Source organism: Heloderma suspectum, chromosome 12, assembly GCF_057233095.1.
Source record: "Heloderma suspectum isolate Gila_16-S chromosome 12, 16-S_ref, whole genome shotgun sequence".
NCBI lineage: Eukaryota > Metazoa > Chordata > Lepidosauria > Squamata > Helodermatidae > Heloderma > Heloderma suspectum.
Window position 1 is genome coordinate 25,601,132 of NC_139469.1, and position 24,181 is coordinate 25,625,312.

The window sequence follows — 24,181 nt, forward strand, 5'->3', positions numbered from 1 at the left end:
CCAACCTGCTCTGGAACCAGCCCACTTTGGGATTCGGGCCAAAGCGGTGCACAGCCCTAGTTACAGGTGTGTTTCTCTTTTCATCTTGTGAAAGGTGGAAGGGTGAGGGGCTCCCTTGTGAGGCTTGTAACATGTGTTCAGCCTTTCAGGGTCTTTCCCCACAATTATGCCACCCCCGCCAGAGAGCGCCAGGACAGAGCAGGTAGCCGGCCCCTGCTCTACCCTCAGAAGGATTAAAAGCACACTAGGCAAAAAACCCAAAGAAACCCTTCTACGTTGCTCTTTAATGTGCTAACTCGAGACTCACAAGAGCTCCCCCCCCCCCAGGAGTGTAAATGTAACAGGATGGAAGCATGATGATGGGCAGCTGAACTGCTTCCAGGAGATGGGCAGTTTCCCTGTACTGTTGGCTTCTGTGTCAACAAGAGACCAGCTGGAAGACATCTTTTCTAAAATCCCAGGCCCCACTTATCTCTGGGGCAAGAGGTACAGTGAAGGAGCTCTGCTCCAGCCAGAGGGTAGTCGCTTTAATTTTACAGGCCCTTCTGCCTCCCTTCCACTCCGATCCTTACAAATGATGGAGAGCGGTCCCTCCGAGCTGGTCCGCGTCATGACAGAAATGTCGGGAGGCCACTGCGTTGCTGGTAGACTGTCTTCACTGCCGTATGTGACTGTCACAGCTGCTACAAGCCCGGCCTGGGAGAGTCTGAAAGAGGAACCGGGCTTGTTCGCAGAGACTGGGGGCTTACCCTTTTCATGCAATGCAGGCCCTTCAACGGCTGTCTGCTACCCGCCATGCCCTCCAGCCAATAATCACAAAGAGGAATTCTCCCAGTACTGCCAGCACTTGGATGGAGGGAAGACAAAATGAAATAAACCCGGCTGTGGGTTAGGGGGGGAGTGGGACTCTGCAGAGGTTCATTGCGACATGGGTGTGGGTGTTGAGGGGCAGCGTTAGGCCACATCCTAACTCTGGACAGCGGGTGCAGCCCACGCAGGTGGCGAGCAGGTCTCCCTGGGGCCAAATGCAGTTGTTGACTGAGAAGCGGAGACCAGGCGTAGGATGGCAACCCAAGTGAGGGGCACGTGTTAGGGCGGCGGGGGTGGCGGGTTCTCTTGTCCACCCAAAGTCCCCTTTCTCTTTGGAGAGAAACTGTACGGGAGACAGAAGGAGGGGAGCAATGCAGCTGGGATTTCCAAGTCAGAGGAGCTACTAATGCTCAGAGGAGATCGGGATTGGGGACAGGGGGTGGGGGTGGGAGGAATATCTTTCAGGAACTCTGCTCCGGCTGATCCCAGGAGAGGGAAGGGGGATCAGTCTGCAGAAGCTATTGGTGAGTGGTGGTGATGGGGCGCTGAGGCTCAGGAGGGACAGGAGATGCCATGCTGTCCCTGCAGCTCAAAGACGACCCTCCGTCTCTCCGTTGACGGAGCTCAGTGCCAGCCGCTCGCCACCCTGGGTCTTCAGGTTGCTCTCGTTGAGGCGCTGCACACGGTACTGCTCGTAATGCACATTGTGGGTGATGTCTTTAAGATCCTGGAGGTGGGACCTGCAAAAAAAAAGGAGACGCCAGCAGGAGAGGTTGGAGCAGCTTGGCAAATCAACGGTTCCAATGATCCACCCCACTCAAGCCTGATACTTGGATGACTCCACCCCATTCCCTATCTGTCAACCCTCAAATCCTTTTCCCTCACCCTAGAAAGGGGGTTAGGAGTGATCATCTTGAGGAGCTCCAGGCTCCTCAAGAGCCCTGAGAAAAGGAGACCATCATAGTGACATCACACATGCCTTAGCTACATCCCGATTGGACTACTGTAACACGCTCTACCTGGGACTGCCCTTGGAAACTGCTCAGAAACTTGAGCCAGTCCAGAACGCTGCAGCAAGACTGCTGATCAGGGCCAGTTATGGGAATCACGTGACTCACTTGTTGCAACAGCTTCACTTTACTGATCAGTTTCCAGGCGCAATCCAAAGTGCTGGTTTTGACTTATAAAGCCATATATTGGGACCAGGCTACCTGAAAGACCACCGTCTCCCATACAAGCCTGGCTAGATTTTAAGATCTTCAGAGCATGCCCTTTTCTTGGTATTGCTGCTGTGTTTGGTGGTGACACGAGACAGGGCCTTCTCGATGGCCGCTTTCAAGCTGTGGAACTCCCTGCCACGGGAAGCTAAGCCAGCTCCCTCTCTGCTATCCTTCTGTCAGCAGACAAAGATGTTATTACTTAAGCAGGGCCTTTGGAATGTAAGCTGCTCTGTTGGGTGGGTGCTGTTTTTATTGTTATTGCTGTGTTTTAATGTATTTGTTTTATTATTGTTTTAATCAAGTTTTTATTTTATTTTTTAGTTCCTATGATCGTAAGCCACCTCGGGTGCCATTTTCTTGGTAGAAAGGTGGGGTACAAATCAAATCAATCAATCAATGCAGAGAGACAGGAGGGCTGCAGGATCACATGACTAGCCTTGCCCCTGATGCTGATGTGCCCGCTAGCCACGCCCCCAGTGGCTACATGTTTGGCATCAGTGTGAAGTGGGCCAAAACACTGCCATGTCCCACCACCCTCCTTTCAGGACCAGCCCAGAACGAGATGAGACTTTGGAGGAAGAGGAGACCAGTATCGCTAACCCTGACTGGTCCCACCCCCTCCTCCCCAGTTCCTTCATGATCATCCTGAGGGCTCCAGAAACAGAGGCAGTGGTGCATCTGAGCAGATGCCCAGAACCAAAGGTGCCAGTCTTGTAGCATGAGCACACCCATCCCTACTCATGAGGAGGAAGCCAGACTCCTCGTGTGCTCTGGATCAAGGGGAGGGGACAGCAGAGCCAGCTATGAAGCTGCCCAGTTTGGGGCAAGTTGTTGCTGAAGCAACAGCTTCTCCTGCTGTGCTCCCTTAGTGTTTGGTACACCTGGATCCCTGACCTGCTGGATATTCCCTGGTCTTGCTGGTAAGGTGGAAGTTTGAGTCACACAGCCGTGGTGGCATGGATGGGACATGCTTGTGCAGATATATGTGAATCACTTAGGGATGTAATAAATAGTATGTGTACAGGGCTCCTCCATATGGGCGGGAACCCTGATTGGTCCAGGATTCCTGCACATGTTCAGGCGCCTCATATGCGCAGGCCTCCTTCACACTGATGCTGAATGTGTGGCTGTCAGGGGACTTGGCCAGTGCATGGGTCAGCTTGCAAGGGCCATGGCTAGTGGGGTGCAATCCTGCCAGTCTGTTCTTTGAAGGAGTGAAGGGAGGTTGTGCGAAGGTGCAGCCACTACTGTGCTCTTTTTGGAACGGGAACCCCTTCGGTGATTGCTCACCTAGAGAGCATCCACTAATTGCCGGGAGCAGATGAGCGCTAAGGCGCTAAGGCACACACTCTGGGGTCAAACGGTCATTTTCAAAAACGTTCACAACACACATGCACACACACTAAAAACAGGGCTAGAGTTCTTGATCCCACAGCTCACCGGATTAAGAGATCACGCAGCAAAGGAAACTCGCAGTGGGCAGGGTTTTCCACTGAAAGACAAGAGCACAAGGCATGGCTGAGCATCATCTACAGCAGCTGGGGGAAAGCACCAGGAGGTTCAAAGGACAGACTGAACTGGGTCGATGGTGCTGGGAGGCGGGGTGCGCGCGCGCGCATGTGTGCGTGTCAGGCGGCGCACCAATGCAACTGTGTACTTCTTTTGGCAATTTAGAACTAAAATCAAGGAACTTGGCCATAGCTCAGCGCTGCATGACGAAAACCCCAGGTTCAATCCCCAGGGTTTCTACACAGGGCGAGAGAAGACCCCTGCCATCAGTACAGACCGTACTGAGCTTGATGGGGCCATGGCAGCTTCCTAAATACCTGTGGGAAAAGCCAGGAGGGTGCCTGTGAAGAAAGAAGGCAGCATCTGGAACTATTCCAATCAGCGCATGCATGCATTTATTTCAACGTGGCAAACAAGGTTACCTTGGCTTGACATTTCTAGACATCCCTTGCTGTGATGAAAGAGGGTGCTGCCATCGGCAGACACCCCCCCCCCCAGTCTCGCTTGCCCAATTCTCATTCCCCAGTGGGCAGCTCCCCCAGCTTTTGGCTTGCTGCCTTTTTCCAGGTGGGAACGGCAGGATCATCCTGGCCAGGGATGGGGTTGAGAGCAGCTGTCGGTGTGGAACGCAAAGCAGGGGCATGTGGGAGGGCGGGGGGTGGGGAGAAAGGAAACAGTGTGGAAAGCCGTACTCTGCAGGTGCCTAGGATTGCACGGTGAGCTCACAGGCTCCTTTGGGAGCCTCCCTTGAGTGGTCAGTTCTCAGCAGGATGCAAAGCCACCCAAGTCTCCTTCAGGGTCCCCCAGTCCAGCCGACATCGCAGCAGGAATTACCTTCAATGATCCCCCACTTGGTCTTGCGGCCCAGGACTTTCTTCCCATTCACCTGGTGCTCTTTGTCCGCTCCCACCACCGCAAAGGGGATCTTCTCCTAGATTTAAGAGAACAAGAGAGGGTTATCCCAGGGCAGACCTAGTATCTGTAAGGGCATCACCTCTTGGGCCCTTTTTGCAGTGCTCTAGTTAGGGATGGGGGGATGGGTGATGTCTGAGATCGCCAGGACTCTCCAAACACCGGTTCGCTGCTAGTCTCATGCCTGGTTCCCATTTGCATTTGCGATCGCGGCTCACTCTGAGCGAACGGGAAAACTGCACAAACCAAGCAGTGATCAAACGTGAAATTTGCACAACTGTCCCCTGTTCAATTTGCACAAATTTCCTCAACAGATGAAATTTTCCTCACTAAGCAGGGCTGATTCAGTCTATGGGGGAAATTTGTGCAAATCGGATGTGAGCACATGTTCGGCAATTCACGAACATTTTCAACGGACACATGCTCGCGATGACGTTGTGAACAGGGCATGCTCGCATTCTTGGCGAGCAAAAACAAATGTTCATACTTCCCTAGCTCTGTTATCCTCATGCTTAAGCTAGAAGCACAGGGCATGTGTCTTCCTTTCTTTAAACTGCCAAACACCATTTTCCTACTTTTGATAGTGGAAGGCTGGCCATTGTGGAATGTGCAGCTGGCACTGATCCTGGGCAAATCCTCCACTAGTGTGGGCTGGGGAGGTGATGTAGGGAAATCAGCATGGCATGACAAGTATTACCCTGCTAATTGTTTTAGGAGAACACAGAACTCCAACTAACTGAAAGACACCTTCCAAGCTGCCAAAGCTTTGAACGATTCCAGTTTGAAGCTTCAAGAATGCTAAGTGTTTTGAGTGTGTGTGCGTTTTAATATGCTTTTGGATGGATACCTCAAAGCTTCGGCACTGTTTGTAGATCTTGAGACCCAATTACTATCCCCCTCCTAACTACTGGATTGGCTTCTTCCTGATTAAGTCCTATGGACAATCCCAGCCAACCAGGGATCACACAGTGAAAGGGAGGATGTCATGATGCTGCATAGCCCATCAGACTGGGCTGTTTGATGACATCAGTGAGGGTAACTGAAGTTTTCTGAGAGTGAGGGCAATGTTTCCTGGGTGTCAGGGATGCTGCTGGAATCTGCATGCAGCTGCCCCTTGTGGTGAATCACTGAGCTGTAGATAGTAGCCTTCTCAGTGAAGAAGCTTTTGGATCTGGACAGAATCCACCCTCTCAGACTGGCCATTGGATCCTTCTGGGTCAGGAAGGCCTTCCTTTTCCAACTGAGCCTTGTTCAGGCAACATAATCTTCCTGAGCTCTGGCATGGTCTTCTATCCTTGAATGGTCTTGACTTCTGGTTTGCTTGGTCCTGCCTCCTGCATTCTCCTCTGGTTCTGACTTATTCTTCAGTCCTCCCTCCTGGTTTGCTCTTCAGTCCTGACTTGTTCTTCAGTTCTGACTACTAGCTTCTCCCACAGTTTCTGTTTTCTGGCTCACCTCAGACTGCTGCCTGCTGCCCACCTCTAACAATAACATATGGACAATCCCAGCCAATCAGGGATCACAGAGCAAAAGGGCAAATATCACAACGCTGCATAACAAATCAAGATTTGGCTACACGCTGACATTGCTGAGGGCAAACCAAGTTGATTCCAATAAAAGGTAATGTTTCCTGAATAGGCAAATACTTACAAAGTAACAATCAAATTCACCAGGTGTGTGTGTGTGTGTGAGTGTGAAATCTTGCTGAAATGCTCATGAAAAACAGCACATAACTTTGGCTCAGCCCTCCCGACAGTGCCTCCTCAGAGAATTCCTCCCTGTCCAGTTTGTCACTACCTACCCGGATTTTGTCATTCAAAAGCCTGTCATCTGGGTCATCGTCGAAGTCCACCTGGGGATAAACGTAGATTCCATGGGCCTTCAAGTCCTTCTGAACCTGCCAAGATAAGATGATTGGGCACTGAGACCAGTGAGGCAGGTTTCCCCCTTGCTGGCTTGAGAATGCAGCTTCTTCGTTGGCAAGGAGAAGGAGCATCACACAAAACCAAAGCAGATTCCAGCACAGCCTGCTGGGATATTCATCAGCAGCCCAGTACGTGCAGGTTCTTCCTTCTTTTGCTCCTTGACTCTGGCCTAGTTCATACAAATAGCAGAGGAGATGTTAAAGCTCTTTCTGGACTGTACCAGAAAGGTATTAGGTAGGCTAATTGTGTGATTGAATACTCCTCTCTCGATGTACAGAACAGTGAAGCTGTGCACACAACGTGCTAATCCACACTCAGGGGTTGAGTGTGGGTTGTTATTGAACTGTGGGTTAGCATGTTGTCTGAACCAGGCCATTTTCCTCAGGGTGGCTTCTTAACCATGCAGTGTGGCTTGTTAACCACCCTGAACAACCCAACAACAAACCATGGCTTCTCAAGGGAGGCTTGTTCGAGAAAATAAGCCACACTGCATGGTTAACAAGCCACCCTGAGGAAAATGTTCTGCATTCAGACAACATGCTAACCCTGGTTCAACAACAACCCACACTCAACTACTGAGTGTGGGTTAGCATGTTGTGTGAACCCAGTCAATATGTCAGGGAGTGGAATTCTAGCCCAAATGTCCCCAATATATTAAGTTTTGTATGTGCAGGAATGTCCCACTGACCCCCGGGCCCCTTAGGGAAACATTCACCTGTATGATCTGAAGCAGTCCAGTCCAGGAACAGCTTTATCTAGGTCTAAACTAGTGATGCCATCGAAAATCAAAATTACTTTCTAAGTTGGATCTAACAGGTTCATAAATTTCAAATGAATAATAAGCCTTGACTTATTTATTTATTTTTTATTTATTGCATTTATATCCTGCCGTTTTTCCCCTCTTGCCAGGAACCCAAGGTGGCTTACATTATCCTCCTCCTCTCCATTTTATCCTCACAACAACAACAACAACCCTGTGAGGTAGGTTGGGCTGAGCGTCTGTGACTGGCCCAAAGTCACCCAGTGAGCTTCCACGGCCGAGTGGGGGACTAGAACCGGATCTTCCAGCTCCCAGTCCAACACTCTCGCCTCTACACCACACTGGGTCATTGACTTCAGACCAAAGAACTTCAATGTTTTTATAATTCAAACCAAAATTATGAGTTTATTTATGCTGTATATGCCTGTGCGTTCTGCGAGGTTGGCATAATTAAGCAGCCAAACTCCGCCATCTCCTCCTTGACCCCATCAGCAACGTGCCAAGCCCTGCAACAAACAGGCATTTTTGTTGCTGCCTCTGTTAGTGACTCCGTGTTGATCTACTAGTACAAACAAAACTCAAGTGATAATGACCACTCAGGGCAGGGACACACAGTGGAATACGATGTCACCATATTATTCCTGCCACATTCCCAAGATGCACTTTGGTGACGCGCACGTGCAAAAATTTGGAGAGACTTTGAAATCTTGTAATAACGGAACTCCCGTCCGAGTTTATAAAGTTGGATTTGTGACTTGGCGAGCATGTCACGAATTATGACAGCATCAGTTCACCCATCACAGGAGGGCCTTCTCTGCTGTGGCACCCCGGCTGTGGAATGAGCTCCCTTGTGAGGTTCGCCTGGCACCTACGTTGTATTCTTTCCGGCGCCAGGTGAAGGCCTTTTTATTTTCCCAGGCATTTTAACATTTTAGCTCCTTAGACTTTTAGCTTTGCTGTTTTAAATCTGTATTTTAAATCCCTGCACTGCTGCTAGGTTTTATTCTGGTTTTATTCTGGTTGGATTGTTTACTGTGGTTTTAATGTTTTATATATTTTGTATTGTTTTATTGTGTGCTCTTTGGTTTTAATTTTTGTGAGCCGCCCAGAGAGCTTGGGCTATTGAGCGGTATAGAAATGAAATGAATGAATGAATGTATGAATGAATGAATGAAGAAATAAATAAATAAATAAATAAATCACTAGTCTAAACCCAGATCCTATAAAAAGCAAGAGGCCTCTCAGCCTCTGTGGCCCAGTGGAGGTTTGAATGGCGCTCCATTGCCAAACCTTGGGGCAAAGAGGGGATGACACACAGTTGTGACAGGGTCACATCTGACACCCTCCCACTGGGAGATCTGCATTGCTCCCTCCTCATGCCAGCAATATTCTCTTACCCTCTGTTTGAATTCTGCCCGTTCCTCTAGGGTCAGGGTGTCCGCTTTGGCAATCACTGGCACCATATTGGTGATCTTGCTGAGCCGCCTCATGAACTCCAGGTCCAAGGGACGCAGCCTGAGGGGGGCAAAAATACAGGGAGTCAGTGTCCAGTAGCGATGTCAATGGCGCTTCTGGCCTCCTCTGTTGGCCCAAGTTCTATCCGTTGATTTTATCCTCAAGAAGAAAGCCCTTGCTCGTTCAATGAACATGAGAACGGGGGTGAGGGAGAGTGGGATGGCATCCTTTGGCCACCCCCCCCCCGGCATCTGCCCATTTGGCATTCAGTCTGAAAGGCAGCCTACACATGTCCAAATGTATGGCTCCACCACATAAGCAAGAACCCTGACTGACACATGTGACAGTATTGTGTTCAGTGAAGAGCTAATATTTGTAAGAGGCCATCTGCCTCCCAGAGGCAGCATGGAAACCAAATCCTCTGTAGTTCATGTTACTGTTAAGATGGCTGCCTCTAGTTGAGAGGCTCTATTGTGTTTTATGCTGAAATGAACAATTTAAGTGCATTCATCAGAAGCTGGGCCTGCTCTTAGCATGGCCACTGGTTTGAGAAGCCACGGTTTGTTGCTGGGTTGTGAACTACGGGCTGTTCATGGTTAACAACCCATACTTAAATCATAGTGCAGGGTTCGCACATAATGACAAGCCACAATTCAACTACAACCCATACTTAACACATATGCTGGGTTGTCGCTATGTGCAAACTAGCCCATGGTTTATTTAACCCATAGTTAACTCATGGTTTGTTGCCCTACCCAGGGTTCATCTGGCAGACAACCAAATAAACTATGGTTTGGTTTCTCAATACCTGGGTTGTTTGTTTTCCTCCTATTTCACCTGCTCCCCCCCGCATATCTCAAATGCCTTTGTGGCACTGTAATACTAGCATGTAGAGTGGCTGTTTTTTTTTTTTTTTTTTACCACTCTTTCCAACCTACTCTGTAACCTGGTGAAACAACCCATGAAGAACCTATGGTTTGTTGTTGGGTTGTGAACTCTGGCCCATTCAGGGTTAACAACCCATACTTAAACCATAGTGTTAGGTTCGCACATAATGACAACCCATGGTTTAAACAACCCAGAGTTCACAACCAAACCACAAACCATGGGTTCTCTTTCTGGGTTATTCATGGTTAACAAACAATGGTTTGTTAGCATAGTTGAGTCCGCACAATGCAACAACCCAAAATTCAACAACCCATACCACGGGTTAGCATTATATGCAAAAAAGGACATGCTTTCAATGCAAGTCTTTTTTAGATGCAAATGAATAATTTGCATTTAAAATAATGAGAGTGAAGTGTGAGTTATTAGGATTTGTGATAGTGGTAGGAGTATGGATCTGGATTTATATCCTTCTGCTATATGTTCATAGTATAGCTGGTGCTAAAGGGCTAACATCTCCCCAGATGACAGGTGTTTCCCATCTTGCTTGCTGAAAGGCTTATACAGCCAGGATGATGGAAAGATTGCTTCTGGCTCTGGGACATGTCAGCTGGTCCTAATAAAAGCGTTTTCTGTGAGAGGGCAGACTTCAGGCTGATGGGATACTCTGGTTTTTTTATTGGAACCTTGAGATCCATCAACAGGAGCCACAATCAAAATAGTGGCTCAGGAGTGGGGTGGGGGAGACAGACATTATGGAACCATCTCCCCACTGAGGCCTGCCTGGCTCCAATGCTGCTGTCATCTTTTCAGCATCAGGTTAAGATTGCCCTCTACCCCCAGGCATATGATGGGGCATTGATGTTAGGTGTCTTGAACAGGTCTGGTATCATATTGAAATTGTTTGTAGCTGTTTAAACTGTTTTAAAATGTGTACATCGAAATTTTATGCTGTGTTTGCTTATCTTCTGTCTGTGGTTTGTGATCTTGTGAAATGTTGTGAACCACCCAGAGAACTTCGGCTAGTGGGTGGTATAGAATTATTATTATTATTATTATTTATGGAACAAGAGTGCCTCTGAGCACATGCTCAGCCCAGGAATTTGTGTTCAGTATCAGAATTGAGCTCACCATCCTAGGACACAAAATGCCATCCTGGTTTCCTGCCCAAGTTTCCTCCATCTCAGCAACCTAATTAAGAAGTTGGGGGGGGGGGTTGCCATTGCTGTTGTGAAACCACTGGGAGTCAGAACCACTCAGCGATGCACTGCAGATCACCTAGAGGTGCACTGCAAATGCAAATCACCTAGATTTCACAAATCCAGCAGTGGGGCCTGATCTACCTTCTGCCAACTTCTGCCCTACTATTATTCACTATTACTCAAGGACCTTGGATATTTCCGTCATCCACCTGAGGTCTGCTGTGTGATATAGCCAAGGTTTACTTAAGTTGGAGCTTGCACCAAGTCAGCAAGATCATACTGCCCACCAAAGAGGGATTAGTTTAGCTGTTGGTACAGCATCCACCCTCTGGAAAACCCTTCCCCATGCTGTTCAAGAGGCAGAAAATGTGGCATCTTTTGAACACCTTTTCCTTGGGCTGTAACTGTTGTTGGGTTTTTAAAAAAATGTTTTACATGCTACATTTAAACTTTTAAGTTTGATATTATGTTTTATCATGTTGTACTTTATGGTTTCAATGGTTGTGAACCACCCAGGGAGCCTCAGCTGTTGGGCTGTATAGAAATGTAATAAAATAAAATTAATTAAAATAAATAAAAGGTGAGAGGTTCAGAAGCTGAGGATATTTCCTGACAAATGATAGAACTTAGACATTTCTACTGATAGGAGTAATTAAGATTGAGGAAAGGTGTCGTTCTCAACTTTTGAACCTGGGCTTCACCTAAAGATGGGTTGGTCAACATAGGCTAGCAACTTTATCATGAGTTTGCGAGCCAATCAAGACTATTTGCTATTTGCATGTACTCCAAGTCAATTACCATTTCCTGCAAGCTCAAGAATATCATTTTAGTTTGGAACCTAAAACCCGACTCACAGACTCTGAGCTAAGATATAAGCTCATGCCACCTGCATGGAAACATCTGCATTGTCTCCTCCGCGAAGTCATGCTCTGAATAAATCCAACCGAGATGGATGTTATTTATTTATTTATTTATTTGCAGCATTTTTACTCTGCTCTTCAGCCAAAAGTGGCTCCCAGAGCACCTCACAGAGATTAATAATAAGACAGTCCCTGCCCTCTGTCTATATGTTTGTCTGTATGTTTGTGCTTCCATAAGGAAAGGTCCCAGTAAAGGGTCAGCCACCCTGGCATGTTCTCTTGTGGTCTAATACTTTTTCTGACTATAGCAACTCCTGTAGCTGCCTGGGGTGAGGAAGAATTTCATCTCCAGATAACCAGGCAAGGAAGACTTTTGTTAGATGGAAGAGAATTGGTTCCTTTTCTTGTCCTCTTTAAGACTGCAATAGATATGTAAGTGTAGGAGCAAATGGTCTAGTACCTTGTGTGGGCTTATGTCCCAAAGCTATGCTTCTTCTCTGGAGCGGTTCCTCCCCATCCCCCCCCCAAGCTCCCATAGCATGGCTACACTAATATATCTTTTTAAATTTTGGTTTGGTTCTTTGGAATTAAAAAGATTGGTCTTGCCTCTCCATAGATAAAGTAACAGCTGTTTTAAGGCTCATCTCTCCAGCTTTCATCATAAGAAGGTTAATGCCACTTTCTGTCACTAGGCGCCACTCTTTTACTGCCAGTTCGTTTTTCTGCAAAGGCTTTCATAGAATCATAGAATAGCAGGGTTGGAAGGGGCCTACAAGGCCATTGAGTCTAACCCCCTGCTCAATGCAGGAATCCAAGTCAGAGCATCCCTGACAGATGGCTGTCCAGCCTCGTCTTGAACGCCTCCAGTGTGGGAGAGCCCACTACCGCCTTAGGTAATTGGACCCTTTATTCTGGCCCACTCTAAAAAGCCACCTCCCTTACCTGTTGTTCCTATCTGGAGAGTGTGAACATTTAGAATCAAATGTTCATGCTCTTAAACCCAGACAGCCATGGTTATTCCAGGGCCCTGCACAAAAGTAGCCACATGCCCCCATCCAACAGAACTTTCTCTTGCAATTCATAAGATGTTCATTGTGAGCTAGGCAGCTATAAACACATAATAAGCTTTGATGGACTATCTGGATTTTTTTTTTTTTTTTAGTGGGGGAGGGAAAAATACCAGCAGGCTTGTGAAATAACAGGGGAGGTGATCTGCAGAGGGAGCAATCCTATGGCCCCTGGACGTTGTCTGAGGGGGCATAGGATAGTGGGATTCCCCCTTCCGAGGTCAGAGACAGTGGCCTGACCTCGGGAGGAGCAGTCGGAGATCTGACTCCCCTCTCAGCCAGCACAGAGAGTACAGTGCTGGCTGCCCTCTGAGGTTGGAAAAACAACCTCGGAGAAGGGGAAAAGGGAGCATTTTGGTGGGCAGAGAGGGGAAGAGACTGGATAAGCCAGGATATGACTTATCATGAGGCTGCTCCAGCCTCCTGCTCCCCCACCCCCTTTGAAGAGCCATTGCTAAATGGGTAAAAAAGCCTGTCCTGCGAAAAATGCAGGGTGGGAAGATGAGGAGGCGAAGAACACCTCTGCCGCTCCTCCTGCCCTGCCCTGCATGATCAGAAGCCTCCGGGTTCAGGAGCTTTCATTCATCAAGGATGCAACCCATATGAGCGCACTCTTAATGTTCCACAAGGTCTGAGCAGTGATGGGGGGTGGGAACAGGACAGCGGACAAGCAGCTGATTGAGAAGAGGACATACCCTTAAAAATAAAACAAAAGGGAAGAGGAAATGTTCTCTTATAGTCATAGATAGTCATGCAGTGACATTTTCAAGCAGTGACATTTTCAACAGCTTGGGAAGTTTATAAAGAAGGATAGCGTTGGGTTTGTGAAGACATGAAAGGCAATTTTGTTCCCAAATGGTGGAAGTGTAAGAAAGCATCTAAATTTGGGGAAATAATGAGAGAGATCATAAATGAAAACTTTCCCTTCTATCTTAAACTTGAGCCTCTGTTGTCTTTATTGAATTATGTAAAACTGGTTATTCTAGTGGAGAAACAAGAACTTGTTTTGATTATCATTATTATTGCAAGAATCCAGTTTGCAAGGATGTGGAAGAGTAATCAGGAACCTGTTGTTGTTGTTCAATTGTTCAGTCATGTCCGACTCTTCGTGACCCCATGGACCACAGCATGCCAGGCCTTCCTGTCCTCCGCTCTCTCCCGGAGTGTGCTCAAGTCCATATTCATTGCGTCGGTGATGCTATCTAGCCATCTCATCCTCTGCCGTCCCCTTCTCCTTTTGCCTTCAACCTTTCCCAGCATCAGGGTCTTTTCCAGCGAGTTTTCTCTTCGCATTAGGTGGCCAAAATATTTGAGCTTCAGCTTCAGTATCTGTCCTTCCAATTGATTGGGTTGATTTCCTTTAGGATTGACTGATTTGACCTCCTTGCAGTCCAGGGGACTCGTAGGAGTCTTCTCCAGCACCACAGTTCGAAAGCATCGATTCTTCGGCGCTCAGCCTTCCTTATAGTCCAGCTCTCACAGCCATACGTTGCTACTGGGAAAACCATAGCTTTAATTATACAAACCTTTGTCGGCAAGGTGATGTCTCTGCTTCTTACTATGCTGTCTAGGTTTGCCATAGCTTTCCTCCCAAGAAGCAAGCATCTTTTAATTTCATGGCTACAGTCACCGTCTGCAGTGATCTTGGAGCCCAAGAAAATAAAAAATCAAGAACCTAGTGGGATATAATTCATTTTTTAAAAAACTGGGCATAATTCTTCATGGATCACTGCCTTGTTGTGGCGAAGGGGCTTGCGTAACTCAGTGAAGCCATAAGCTATGCCGTGCAGGGCCACCCAAGATGGACAGGTCATGGCAGAGAGTTCTGACAAAATGTGGTCCACTGGAGAAGGAAATGGCAACCCACTCCAGTATTCCTGCCAAGAAAACCCCATGGAATGTATCACAAGGCTAAAAGAGATGACGCCGGAAGATGAGCCCCTCAGGTCGGAAGGTGTCCAATATACTACTGGGGAAGAGCAGAGGGAATTTCCAAGTAGCACCAGAAAGAGTGAAGCGGCTGGGCCAAAGGTGAAAGGACACTCAGCTGTGGATGTGTCTGCTGGTGATAAGAAAATCCAATGCTGTAAAGAACAATATTGTTTAGGAACCTGGAATGTAAGGTCAATGAATCAAGGTAAGCTGGAGGTGGTCAAACATGAGATGGCAAGATTGAACATCGACATCTTGGGAATCAGCAAACTAAAATGGACAGGCATGGGCGAATTTAATTCAGGTGACCATTATATCTACTACTGTGGGCAAGAATCCCTTAGAAGAAATGGAGTAGCACTCATAGTCAACAAAAGGGTGGGAAAAGCAGTGCTGGGGTACAATCTCAAAAACGACAGAATGATCTCAGTACGAATCCAAGGCAAACCATTCAACATCACAGTAATTCAAGTCTATGCCCCAACCACTGAGGCCGAAGAAGCTATGAAGACCTACAACACCTTCTAGAACTAACACCAAAAAAAGATGTCCTCTTCATCGTAGGGGATTGGAATGCTAAAGTAGGAAGTCAAGAAATCACCAGGATAACAGGCAAGCATGGCCTTGGTGTACAAAATGAAGCAGGACAAAGGCTAATAGAGTTTTGCCAAGAGAACACGCTGATCATAGCAAACACTCTTTTCCAACAGCACAAGAGGCGACTCTACACATGGACATCACCAGATGGTCAATATCAAAATCAAGATTGATTATGTCCTTTGCAGCCAAAGATGGAGAAGCTCTATGCAGTCAGTAAAAAGAAGACCTGGAGCTGACTGTGGCTCAGATCATGAGCTTCTTGTTGCAAAATTTCGACTTAAATTGTGGAACGTAGGGAAAACCACTAAACCATTCAGGTATGACCTAAATCATATCCCTTATGAATATATAGTGGAGGTGAGGAATAGATTTCAGGGATTAGACCTGATAGACAGAGTGCCTGAGGAACTATGGACGAAGGTCTGTAACATTGTTCAGGAGGCAGCAACTCAATCCATCCCAAAGAAAAAGAAATGCAAGAAAGCCAAGTGGCTGTCTGATGAGGCTTTACAAGTAGCTGAGGAAAGAATGGAAGCGAAAAGCAAGGGAGAAAGGGGAGGATATATCCAACTGAATGCAGAGTTCCAGAGAATAGCAAGGAGAGACAAGAAGGCCTTCTTAAATGAACAATGCAAAGAAATCGAGGAAAACAACAGAATGGGAAAGACTAGAGATCTGTTCAAGAAAATCGGAGATATCAAGGGAATGTTTTGTGCAAAGACGGGCATGATAAAGGACAAAGAAGGCAGGGATCTAACAGAAGCAGATGAGATTAAGAAGAGGTGGAAAGAATACACAGAAGAACTATACAGGAAATATCTGAATGTCCCTGATAGCCATGATAGTGTGGTCACTGAACTTGTGACAGACATCCTAGAGAGTGAAGTCAAGTGGGCTTTAGGAAGCATTACTAACAACAAAGCTAGCGGAGATGACAGTCTTCCAGCTGAGCTATTTAAAATCCTAAAAGATTATGCTGTTAAACTGCTGCACTCAATATGCCAACACATTTGGATCACCCAACAGTGGCCACAAGACTGGAGAAGGTCAGTTTACATTCCAATTCCAAAGAAGGGCAATGCCAAAGAGTGTTCGAACTACTGTACAATTGCGCTCATTTCACATGCCAGCAAGGTTATGCTCAAAATCCTACAAGCTAGGCTTCAGCAGTATGTGAACCTAGAACTACCAGAAGTACAAGCTGGATTTCGAAGAGGCAGAGGAACTAGAGATCAAATCGCCAACATTCGCTGGATCATGGAGAAAGCAGGAGTATTCCAGAAAAATGTCTATTTCTGCTTCATTGACTATGCTACATAGTCCTACATGGAATAGATCCATTGAAATGCATGGGACTTAAGTAAGTTGTGACTAATGTAGATCCCACTCATTTCAGTGGGTCTACACTATGTAGGACTAACATTGGATCCTACCCCTTGAGTCTCTGGGGCGGGAACCCTGTGCCCCCCGCCATCCAGATGTTGTTGGGATCCAACTCCCATCATCTCCAGCAAGCAGAGCCAATGGTCTGGGATGATGGGAGTTGGAATCCAACACCATCCAGGATGTTCCCCACCCCTGGATTAGACATAGAGGCTTCCGCGGCAGATAGAACGACCTCCATTTGAGAAACCTCTGGAGGAAGCCCGCAGGTTCCTGCCAAGCCTTCAGCGGGATCGTGTGGGGAAGGATTACGTTGCCTCTGAGTCCCACACAAGAGGTCATGTGACAGTGCTGTCCTCCAGTGGGGAGCACTCCCGTCCCACCTCCCCGCAAAGCCCATCTCACTCCCTTTGAGGAAAGCGAGAGCGGTTAGCGTTCCCCAGCTGGCCACGGACTCCTGGCTCCATTGCAATGTTCTTCTCTTGCTTCTGCGCAGCATAGCAGGGAGGGGTAAGGCAGCAGCTGCAGGACAGATGTTGAGATGGAGCCAACGGCACCCACACATCTTGGGGGGGAGGAGTGGGGAAAGGGGGGAACAAGAAGCCTGGCAGTTCAGTGTTTTGGGTTGCTGTTTTCTTTTTAAATCAGAGGAGAAGAGTTTGTTTTAATTGAAAATGACGGAGATTCCTGGCCGGTACTGAGGTATGCAAAGCACGAACCCTGTCAAAGCAGCCCCGGAGCTCCTCTCCATCCTACCTGCAGGCCCAGGGGCTCGAAAGCAGCAGGGTGGTGCTTAGGGTAAACAGGGGCATCTTTGCCCCGGCAGCAGAATCCCCCATGTGCTGACCTGGTGCTTTTCCCTAACCCAGCCCTCCCCAAGCTGCTGCGCAGATGTGTTGGAGTCCATCTCCCATCATTCCCAGTGACCATGGGATTGGCCAAAGGCCATGCTGGCTGGGGATGGTGGATGGTACGGCCCAACACATCTGGAGGGTGCCAGGTTGTTGGGGAAGGATGACACAGAGAGCATAACCGGGGCTTTTGTGTGTTTTACATAAGCAGAAGATCTGGGACTGGACCCAGAGTCTGGCAGCCCAAAACATAGAAGCCCTCCCACCTTTCTCAATACCCCCCTCCCCCAGATTCTAGTCTTTTTACCCTCTGCAGAGTTAATGGCTGGGTTCACACAACACGCTAACCCACACTCAGTGGTTGAGTGTGGGTTGTTTTGAACCATGGGTTGTTTGTTGAACCATAGGTTAGCGTGTTGTCCGAACCCAGGACATTTTCTGCATGGTGGCTTTTTAATCACGTATGTGCCTTATTTTTTTCCCCAGCAAGCCACCTTGAGAAGCCATGGTTTGTTGTTGGGTGGTTTGGGGTGGTTAACAAGCCACACTGCATGGTTAAGAAGCCACCCTGCAGAAAATGACCTGGGCTCGGACAACAATACGATTCAACAAACAACTCAGTTCAAAACAACCCATGGTGAGTGCGGGTTAGTGTGTTGTGTGAACCCAGCCAACAGCAGATTTGGGAGGGGGACAATTTAGATGAGAGGAAATGCCTGGAGGAAACAGTTAAAACCTCCCATCCTGGAGAAGGACTTCCCAGAAGTAGCAGCTATGTAGGGCTGTTGGTCAGAAACAAAAAACAACACCGCAACAACCCCCGGGAGATCCTATTAATACGTCTCCCTCACCACATTGTAAAGGCAGTGGCAGGCTTTGACTGGGAGAGCCAGTAGCAGGACTCCTGGCCCAGGCATCTCACCCTCTGGGCTACCAGGGCAGCTAGCCTGACCCTTGCTGCTCCACAGTGCCACCCTACTAATGGCCAGAAAGTGTTACTGCAGCTTGTCAGCCAGGGTATTGCTCCATCGCAGTCTTCCCCTGACATGGTACCCTCTGGGTGTTTTGGACTTCAACTCCCATCAGCCCCAGCCAGCATAGCCCATGGGCAGGAATGCTGGGGATAGCAGTCCAAAACATTTGGAGGAACCAGGTTGGGGAAGATTCTTGCTCTACAGATTCCTGAAGCCTTTCCAAGCCAAGCCTCCTTCTCCCTTCTGTTGCCTTTCAGAACCAACCACTTCCCTGCCTGCCTTGGACTATGCTATTCTGGCCCCTTTGCCCTCTCTGGAAATTGACCCATTTCTTCCCTGGATCCCATGGATCACCTCTGGCTGTTTGAACTGACAATCCCTAGAGCCTAAAGGGACAATCCCCAGAAGAACGTAAGGAGAGCCCTGCTGCTGGATCAGACCAAGGGTCCATCCAGTCCAGCATTCTGTTCACACAGTGGCCAGCCAGCTGCCCGCGGGAAACCCACAAGCAGGACATGAGTGCAACGGCACCCTCCTGCCCATGATCCCCAGCAACTGGTGTCCATAGGCATACTGCCTCTGATACTGGAGGTAGCACATAGCCATCAGGACTAGTAGCCACTGATAGCCTTCTCCTCCATGAAGTTGTCTAACCCCCTTTTAAAGCCATCCAGGTCGGTGGCCATCACAACATCTTGTGGAGGTGAAATCCATAATGTAACGATGCACTGCGTGTAGAAGTCTTTCCTTTTATCTGTCCTGAATCTCCCGCCAATCAGCTTCATGGGGTGACCCCATTGGGTTCTAGTATTACGCGAGACGGAGAAAAATGTCTCCCTGCCCACTTTCTCCACACCATGCACAGCTTTGTACACCTCTATCACGTCTCCCCTTACTGGCCTTTTTTTCTAAGCTAAACAGTCCTAGCTGCTGTAACCATTCCTCCCAGGGCAGTTGCTCTGGCCCAAGAAGTTCAAGAAGAGGCGGGGCTGCCTCGCTTACCCCGTCTCATCCCCCAGGATTACCAGCCATCCCGCCATGTCTGGACGCTCCACTTAGGAAAGGCAGAGGAGGAAATGCCCTCGAAGAGCAGAAGGGCCGCCTTGCAGGAGATGGGGAGCCGACATGCTCTCAGTTGTGCCAGAGGGCAGGGCCAGAACAGACGGAAATTGCTCGGAAGGAAATTTTGGCTAAACATTAGGAGGGACTTCCTAAGGGTAAGAGCTGTGGAACAGGCTGCCTCAGGAGGTGCACGACTCTCCTTCACTGGAGATGTTGAAGAAGAGACTGGATAGCCATCTGTTGGGGATGCTGGATTCACCTCCTGATTTGAGGATGTCACATTGAGCAGGGGAGGTTGTTGGACTAGAGGAGTCTTCCTCAACCTGGCACCCTCTAGATGTGTTGGACTACAACTCCCAGCTGGCTGGGGATGCTGGGAGTTGTAGTCCAACACATCTGGACTACAGGTTGAGGAAGGTTGAGGAAGGTTGAGGAAGACTGGACTGGAATCTAGTCACCAGATGACCTTTGTTCCAACTCTACAATTATACGAGGAGACAGCTCAAACAAGGATATATTCTGTACGTGAGCAACCGGAGACACCCCACAAGGGCCGAGACGGACTTACCAGTGACCTGTGGGCGGCACAAAATACACGCAGGCATGGACTCTGGTGTCCGGGATTTTCCGTTTGCGGTTGATGAGGATCTCCTCTCTCAAGTAGCACTCATACTGCTCATTGATATAGTCTATGATTGGTTCCCAGCTATGGGAAATGGAGAGAGAGAGAGAGAGAGAGAGAGAAAGGGTGGTGGGGAGTGGTGGTGGTAGTGACGTTGGGGAAGAATGCTGAATCTCTCACCAGACAACTGTCGTCAAAGGCACAGCTAATTTCTTTTTATTTTTTGCAGCTAATCCGGGCACCTTTCCCCAAGGTCGTGCTTTGGTGGGGGGCATTGCATTTATCCCAAACCCCGATGGTGCTTCCAGCTACCTTTACCAATCAAAATGATTATCCCATCTTTTCTTCCTTAATGTTTTTTTTTTTTTTTTGCTGGTAAGAAAACAGATGGAAGAAGAGGTGGGAAGAAGAGGGCTACAAATGGAAGACGACATTGTCTGGTCCCCCGGTTAAATTCCATGAATGAGGCCGGGAGATTGCATAATAAAACCATCCTCTGGAAGCACCTTTCATATTATGTTGTTAGGGAAATACAATCCCACCCACCCTCCTCACCCTATCAAATCTGCAGTGGAACATGGTTGCATGGGTCTTTGGGGCTCCTTCTATTAGACAGTGCCAGTGACATCACTAACAAGAGACATACTGTCCTCCATGTGGAATGACATGCAGCAAAAGCCAGACAGCTGCAGCTTTGGGAGAGAATGAGTTTGAACTGAGAAGAGGCCTGTATGTGTCCATTTAGCCTGCCCCCTGCTCACTGCTTCCGTGCTCCAAACGGTCCCCCCGAACTACTTTTCCTCGTAGGTGGGGTTCTGAGCAAGCATTTTTGAGGGTAAGAACATGTCTGGAACTCTGGAGGAGAGGAGAGAGCAGGCTGGAGTGAGTCAGCAGAGCTGTGATTTGGAGCAGAGATAGGGTTAAGCACCCCTTTCCCCATCACTTCTCAGCTCAAAATCACCCGCATGGCTTTGCACACATGTACTGACACCCACATATTAACAATTTTAAAGTGATGTTTGCACATTTCCTCAGAAGTAAGTCCCACCATGTTCACTGGGGATGGCTCCCAGGGAGGTGTGCACGGGGTTGCAGCCTTGCAGTGCGATTGTGTAATGTTCACTGGGAAGTCAGACCCACTGTGTTGAACTGGGTTCACTCTCCCCGGTAAGTGTGTGGAGGATCTCAGCTGTAATTGCTTTTTTGACTTCCTTAGAGGCCAAGCACTCTGCCACTACTGCCAGTGAGAAGAGAAGAGTCCTCGTCTAATTTTTAAAAAGTGCCAAACACAAGCAAGGTCTGTCACCATGCCCCCCCCCCTTCGAAAAACTAGCTCTTCAACAGCTGAGTTCTTTCCAATTCCAGTGCTGCAAAGGACCAAGAAGGAGCGGTAAAGGAGCGATCACTTCTGCCTCTTCCCCCCACACCCTGGCAAAGCCACTTTCTCCTGCAGCAAAGCTCTTCCCTACACATGCATTACACGGGAACAGGATTTCTCAGCTGGATCAGAGCTCTAACAAAGCACTACAAATCAAATCAGTTCCCCTCTTTCCCCTGGGGGTCTCAGTAACAAGGTTCTTGCGTACCAGTTTTGATTGTTAATCTGATCCCCAAATCCTGGTGTGTCCGTCACCGTCAGCTTCATCTTCACTCCCTTCTCTTCAACAACTTCCGGGAACAGAGGGGACACAGTTAGTTCAGCGCCTCCGAGACACCTCCCCGATCCCAAAAGGAGCTCACGTGCTTGCTTCTCACTTTTAGACTTAAGGCCAGGCGTAGGCAGCTCGGTAGTCTCCAGATGTTCTAAACTGCTGCTCCCATAATTTGCCAATCATGGGCCAGGCTGGCTGAGGCTGATGGGATTTGTAGCCCAAAACTACAGTGGTGGCCCCCCGACTTTGGAATGAGCTCCCCACTGAGGCCCGCCTGGTGCTGACGGTGTTATTTTTTCGGCACCAGGTAAAGACCATCCTCTACTTCCAGGCATGTAATGGTATATGATGAGGCATCTATGTCTGCTGTTTTTGAACAGGTCTTTTAGGGAATATATAATTTACTTAAATTGCTTTTAGCTGCTTACATGGTTTTAATTTTTCTGTGTTAAAATTTAAGCTGTTTTATTATGTTGCATTTTGTAACACAGGTGTATTTTCATGAATTGTTGTAAACTGCCCAGACAGCTTTGGCTGTGAGGCAGTATGGAAATGAAGATAACAACAACAACAACAACACCCAGAGAGCACCAAATTGCCTAACACTGCTTGAGACATATGCACGACCTGCTATGATTTACCAAGGGGAGCCCTTATTTTTTGGCGCCCACTTTCTCCTTGGTCACTGTCCCTGTTTAGGTGCCGTCAACATTTGCAGCATGAGTGACTAATCCTGTTCATGTTCAGGATCCCTAGGAGTTGGTCACAGAGTGGGAAGTGGGGATGTTGCCTCCAGGGTCCAGATGCTTGAATGTGAAGATGCTAAGTGGCGCACCACTTGCCCATTTCACACAGCTGCTGAGGTCTCTTCTGCACTATCGATAAACCATTGCAGGACAATGGCGATAATCCATTGTAGGACAATGACGTAATAGGATAGGATAATCCAATGGCGTAATCCATTGTAAGATAATCCAGTGGTGTAATCCATTATAGGACAATGGCGATAAACCATTGTAGGACAACGTCGTAATTCTGCTACAGCTCTGATAGAAGAAACACGGCTGGCTTTTAAACTGGTAGAGGAAAGGCAGATGCAGAATAAATAAATACATAAAGCAGAAGGCGGTGTAAAACAGGGGTGTTGAACCTCAGGCCCTTGGGCCATATCTGGCCAACCTGATCTGCCTGGGGGTCCCCAGATGACCACGCCCCCTTCCCTTGGGCCCACCCCTTTCACCCAGCTGCCTTTTGTTTGGTGGTTTCCTGACTTTTGCAAAGTTTTTTCCCCATTCTAAAAGGTTGAAACGCCTCTCCTAAGGCTGAGTTACGAGCAGGGAGAGCTTTAAGCTGAAATATGTTGGGAGTTTTGGCCATGCCCCTTTTGCCTGTCACCCTGCCCACCACTAGAATGCAGCCCCCAAGGGCTTTTCTGAAATAGAATTTGACCCTTGGGCTGAAAGAGGTTCAATGCCCCCGGGTTTAGAGCCATCAGCAGTGTGTTAACAGGGCATGCCGCGGTGGGATGGGTCAGTGAACTCTGTTACGTGAATATAGGCCGATACAAGAGTGTAACAGTGCCAGTAGGGACCAGAAAAGACAGCTGTGAGGCTGGAAACCAAAGTTAAAAAAGAAACAGCTGCACCAATTGAATTCCCAATGCGTTTCGACACTTGGTCTTTATCAAGGGAAAAACTCTTGGAGATTCTTTTGGAGGATGCCCTCTCCCTTGCTTCTTTGGAAGGTCTTCTTTGGAAGAAGCAAGGGAGAGGGCATCCTCCAAAAGAATCTCCAAGCATTTCCCCCTTGATAAAGACCAGGTGTCAAAATGCGTTGGGAATTCAATTGGTGCAGCTGTTTCTTGTTTTGACTTTGATTTCCAGTGTTACAAGGGTGGCCCTATTTTTGTATGTGAAATATTGGAATGTATTGATAAGAGCCAAACTGAGGCCAAAGCAGATATGACTCTATTCACCCAATTAGCAACTGCATTCATGTTATTTTGTAAGCAAAGAGCAAATGTGGGGACCCCTGATCTGGATCTGGACCAGGGGGTCTGAGAGGGGACTTTATCCCTGATAGGGATCGTGGGAACGGCATACCTGCTATTTGCATCGGGAGCAAACCTTGCATCAGTACCAACAGATTTCCTCCTGATAGCATGGGGTGGGGTGGAAAGTGATGGAGAATCTGGATTGGGACCGGGTTGGGGTGGGGGAGGCAAAGGTTTAAAGCCCCCCTGCCATGGTCCCCATCTGGGAAGCCCTCAGCCTCCTGTTACTTACTTTTTAAGAAAACAGCTAATTTCTAATGGTGTGAATAGAGTCATATTTGCTTTGGCCCGCAGGATCTAACAGTTGACAGTTTTCTGGGGCTGAGACACACACAGCCCAAAGCAAGCTAGAGTAGGATGCCATGACCACTTAGCGGAGGGGTGGGGAAGGGAGCCCCGTCTGACCTCCAAGTATGGGAGCAGAGCAGCAGACGATTTCTGCCTTCC

At 48.1% G+C, this 24,181-nt stretch overlaps 1 protein-coding gene across 3 annotated transcripts in view; it reads right to left on the reverse strand.

Annotated features, from left to right (window-relative positions):
* Positions 1-256: 256 nt before the first annotated feature.
* Positions 257-24,181, reverse strand: part of SEPTIN12 (septin 12) — a 129,887-nt gene continuing 105,962 nt past the window's right edge. For all 3 annotated transcript variants that reach the window (XM_084818842.1, XM_084818843.1, XM_084818844.1), the window contains 7 exons: positions 21,616-21,697; positions 19,976-20,113; positions 8,534-8,651; positions 6,253-6,348; positions 4,374-4,470; positions 3,471-3,522; positions 257-1,550 (listed from right to left, as the gene is read on the reverse strand). In XM_084818842.1, the coding sequence (XP_084674968.1) occupies positions 1,400-1,550; positions 3,471-3,522; positions 4,374-4,470; positions 6,253-6,348; positions 8,534-8,651; positions 19,976-20,113; positions 21,616-21,697 (734 nt within the window). In that variant the 3' untranslated portion in view covers positions 257-1,399. The remainder of the gene's footprint in view (positions 1,551-3,470; positions 3,523-4,373; positions 4,471-6,252; positions 6,349-8,533; positions 8,652-19,975; positions 20,114-21,615; positions 21,698-24,181) is intronic.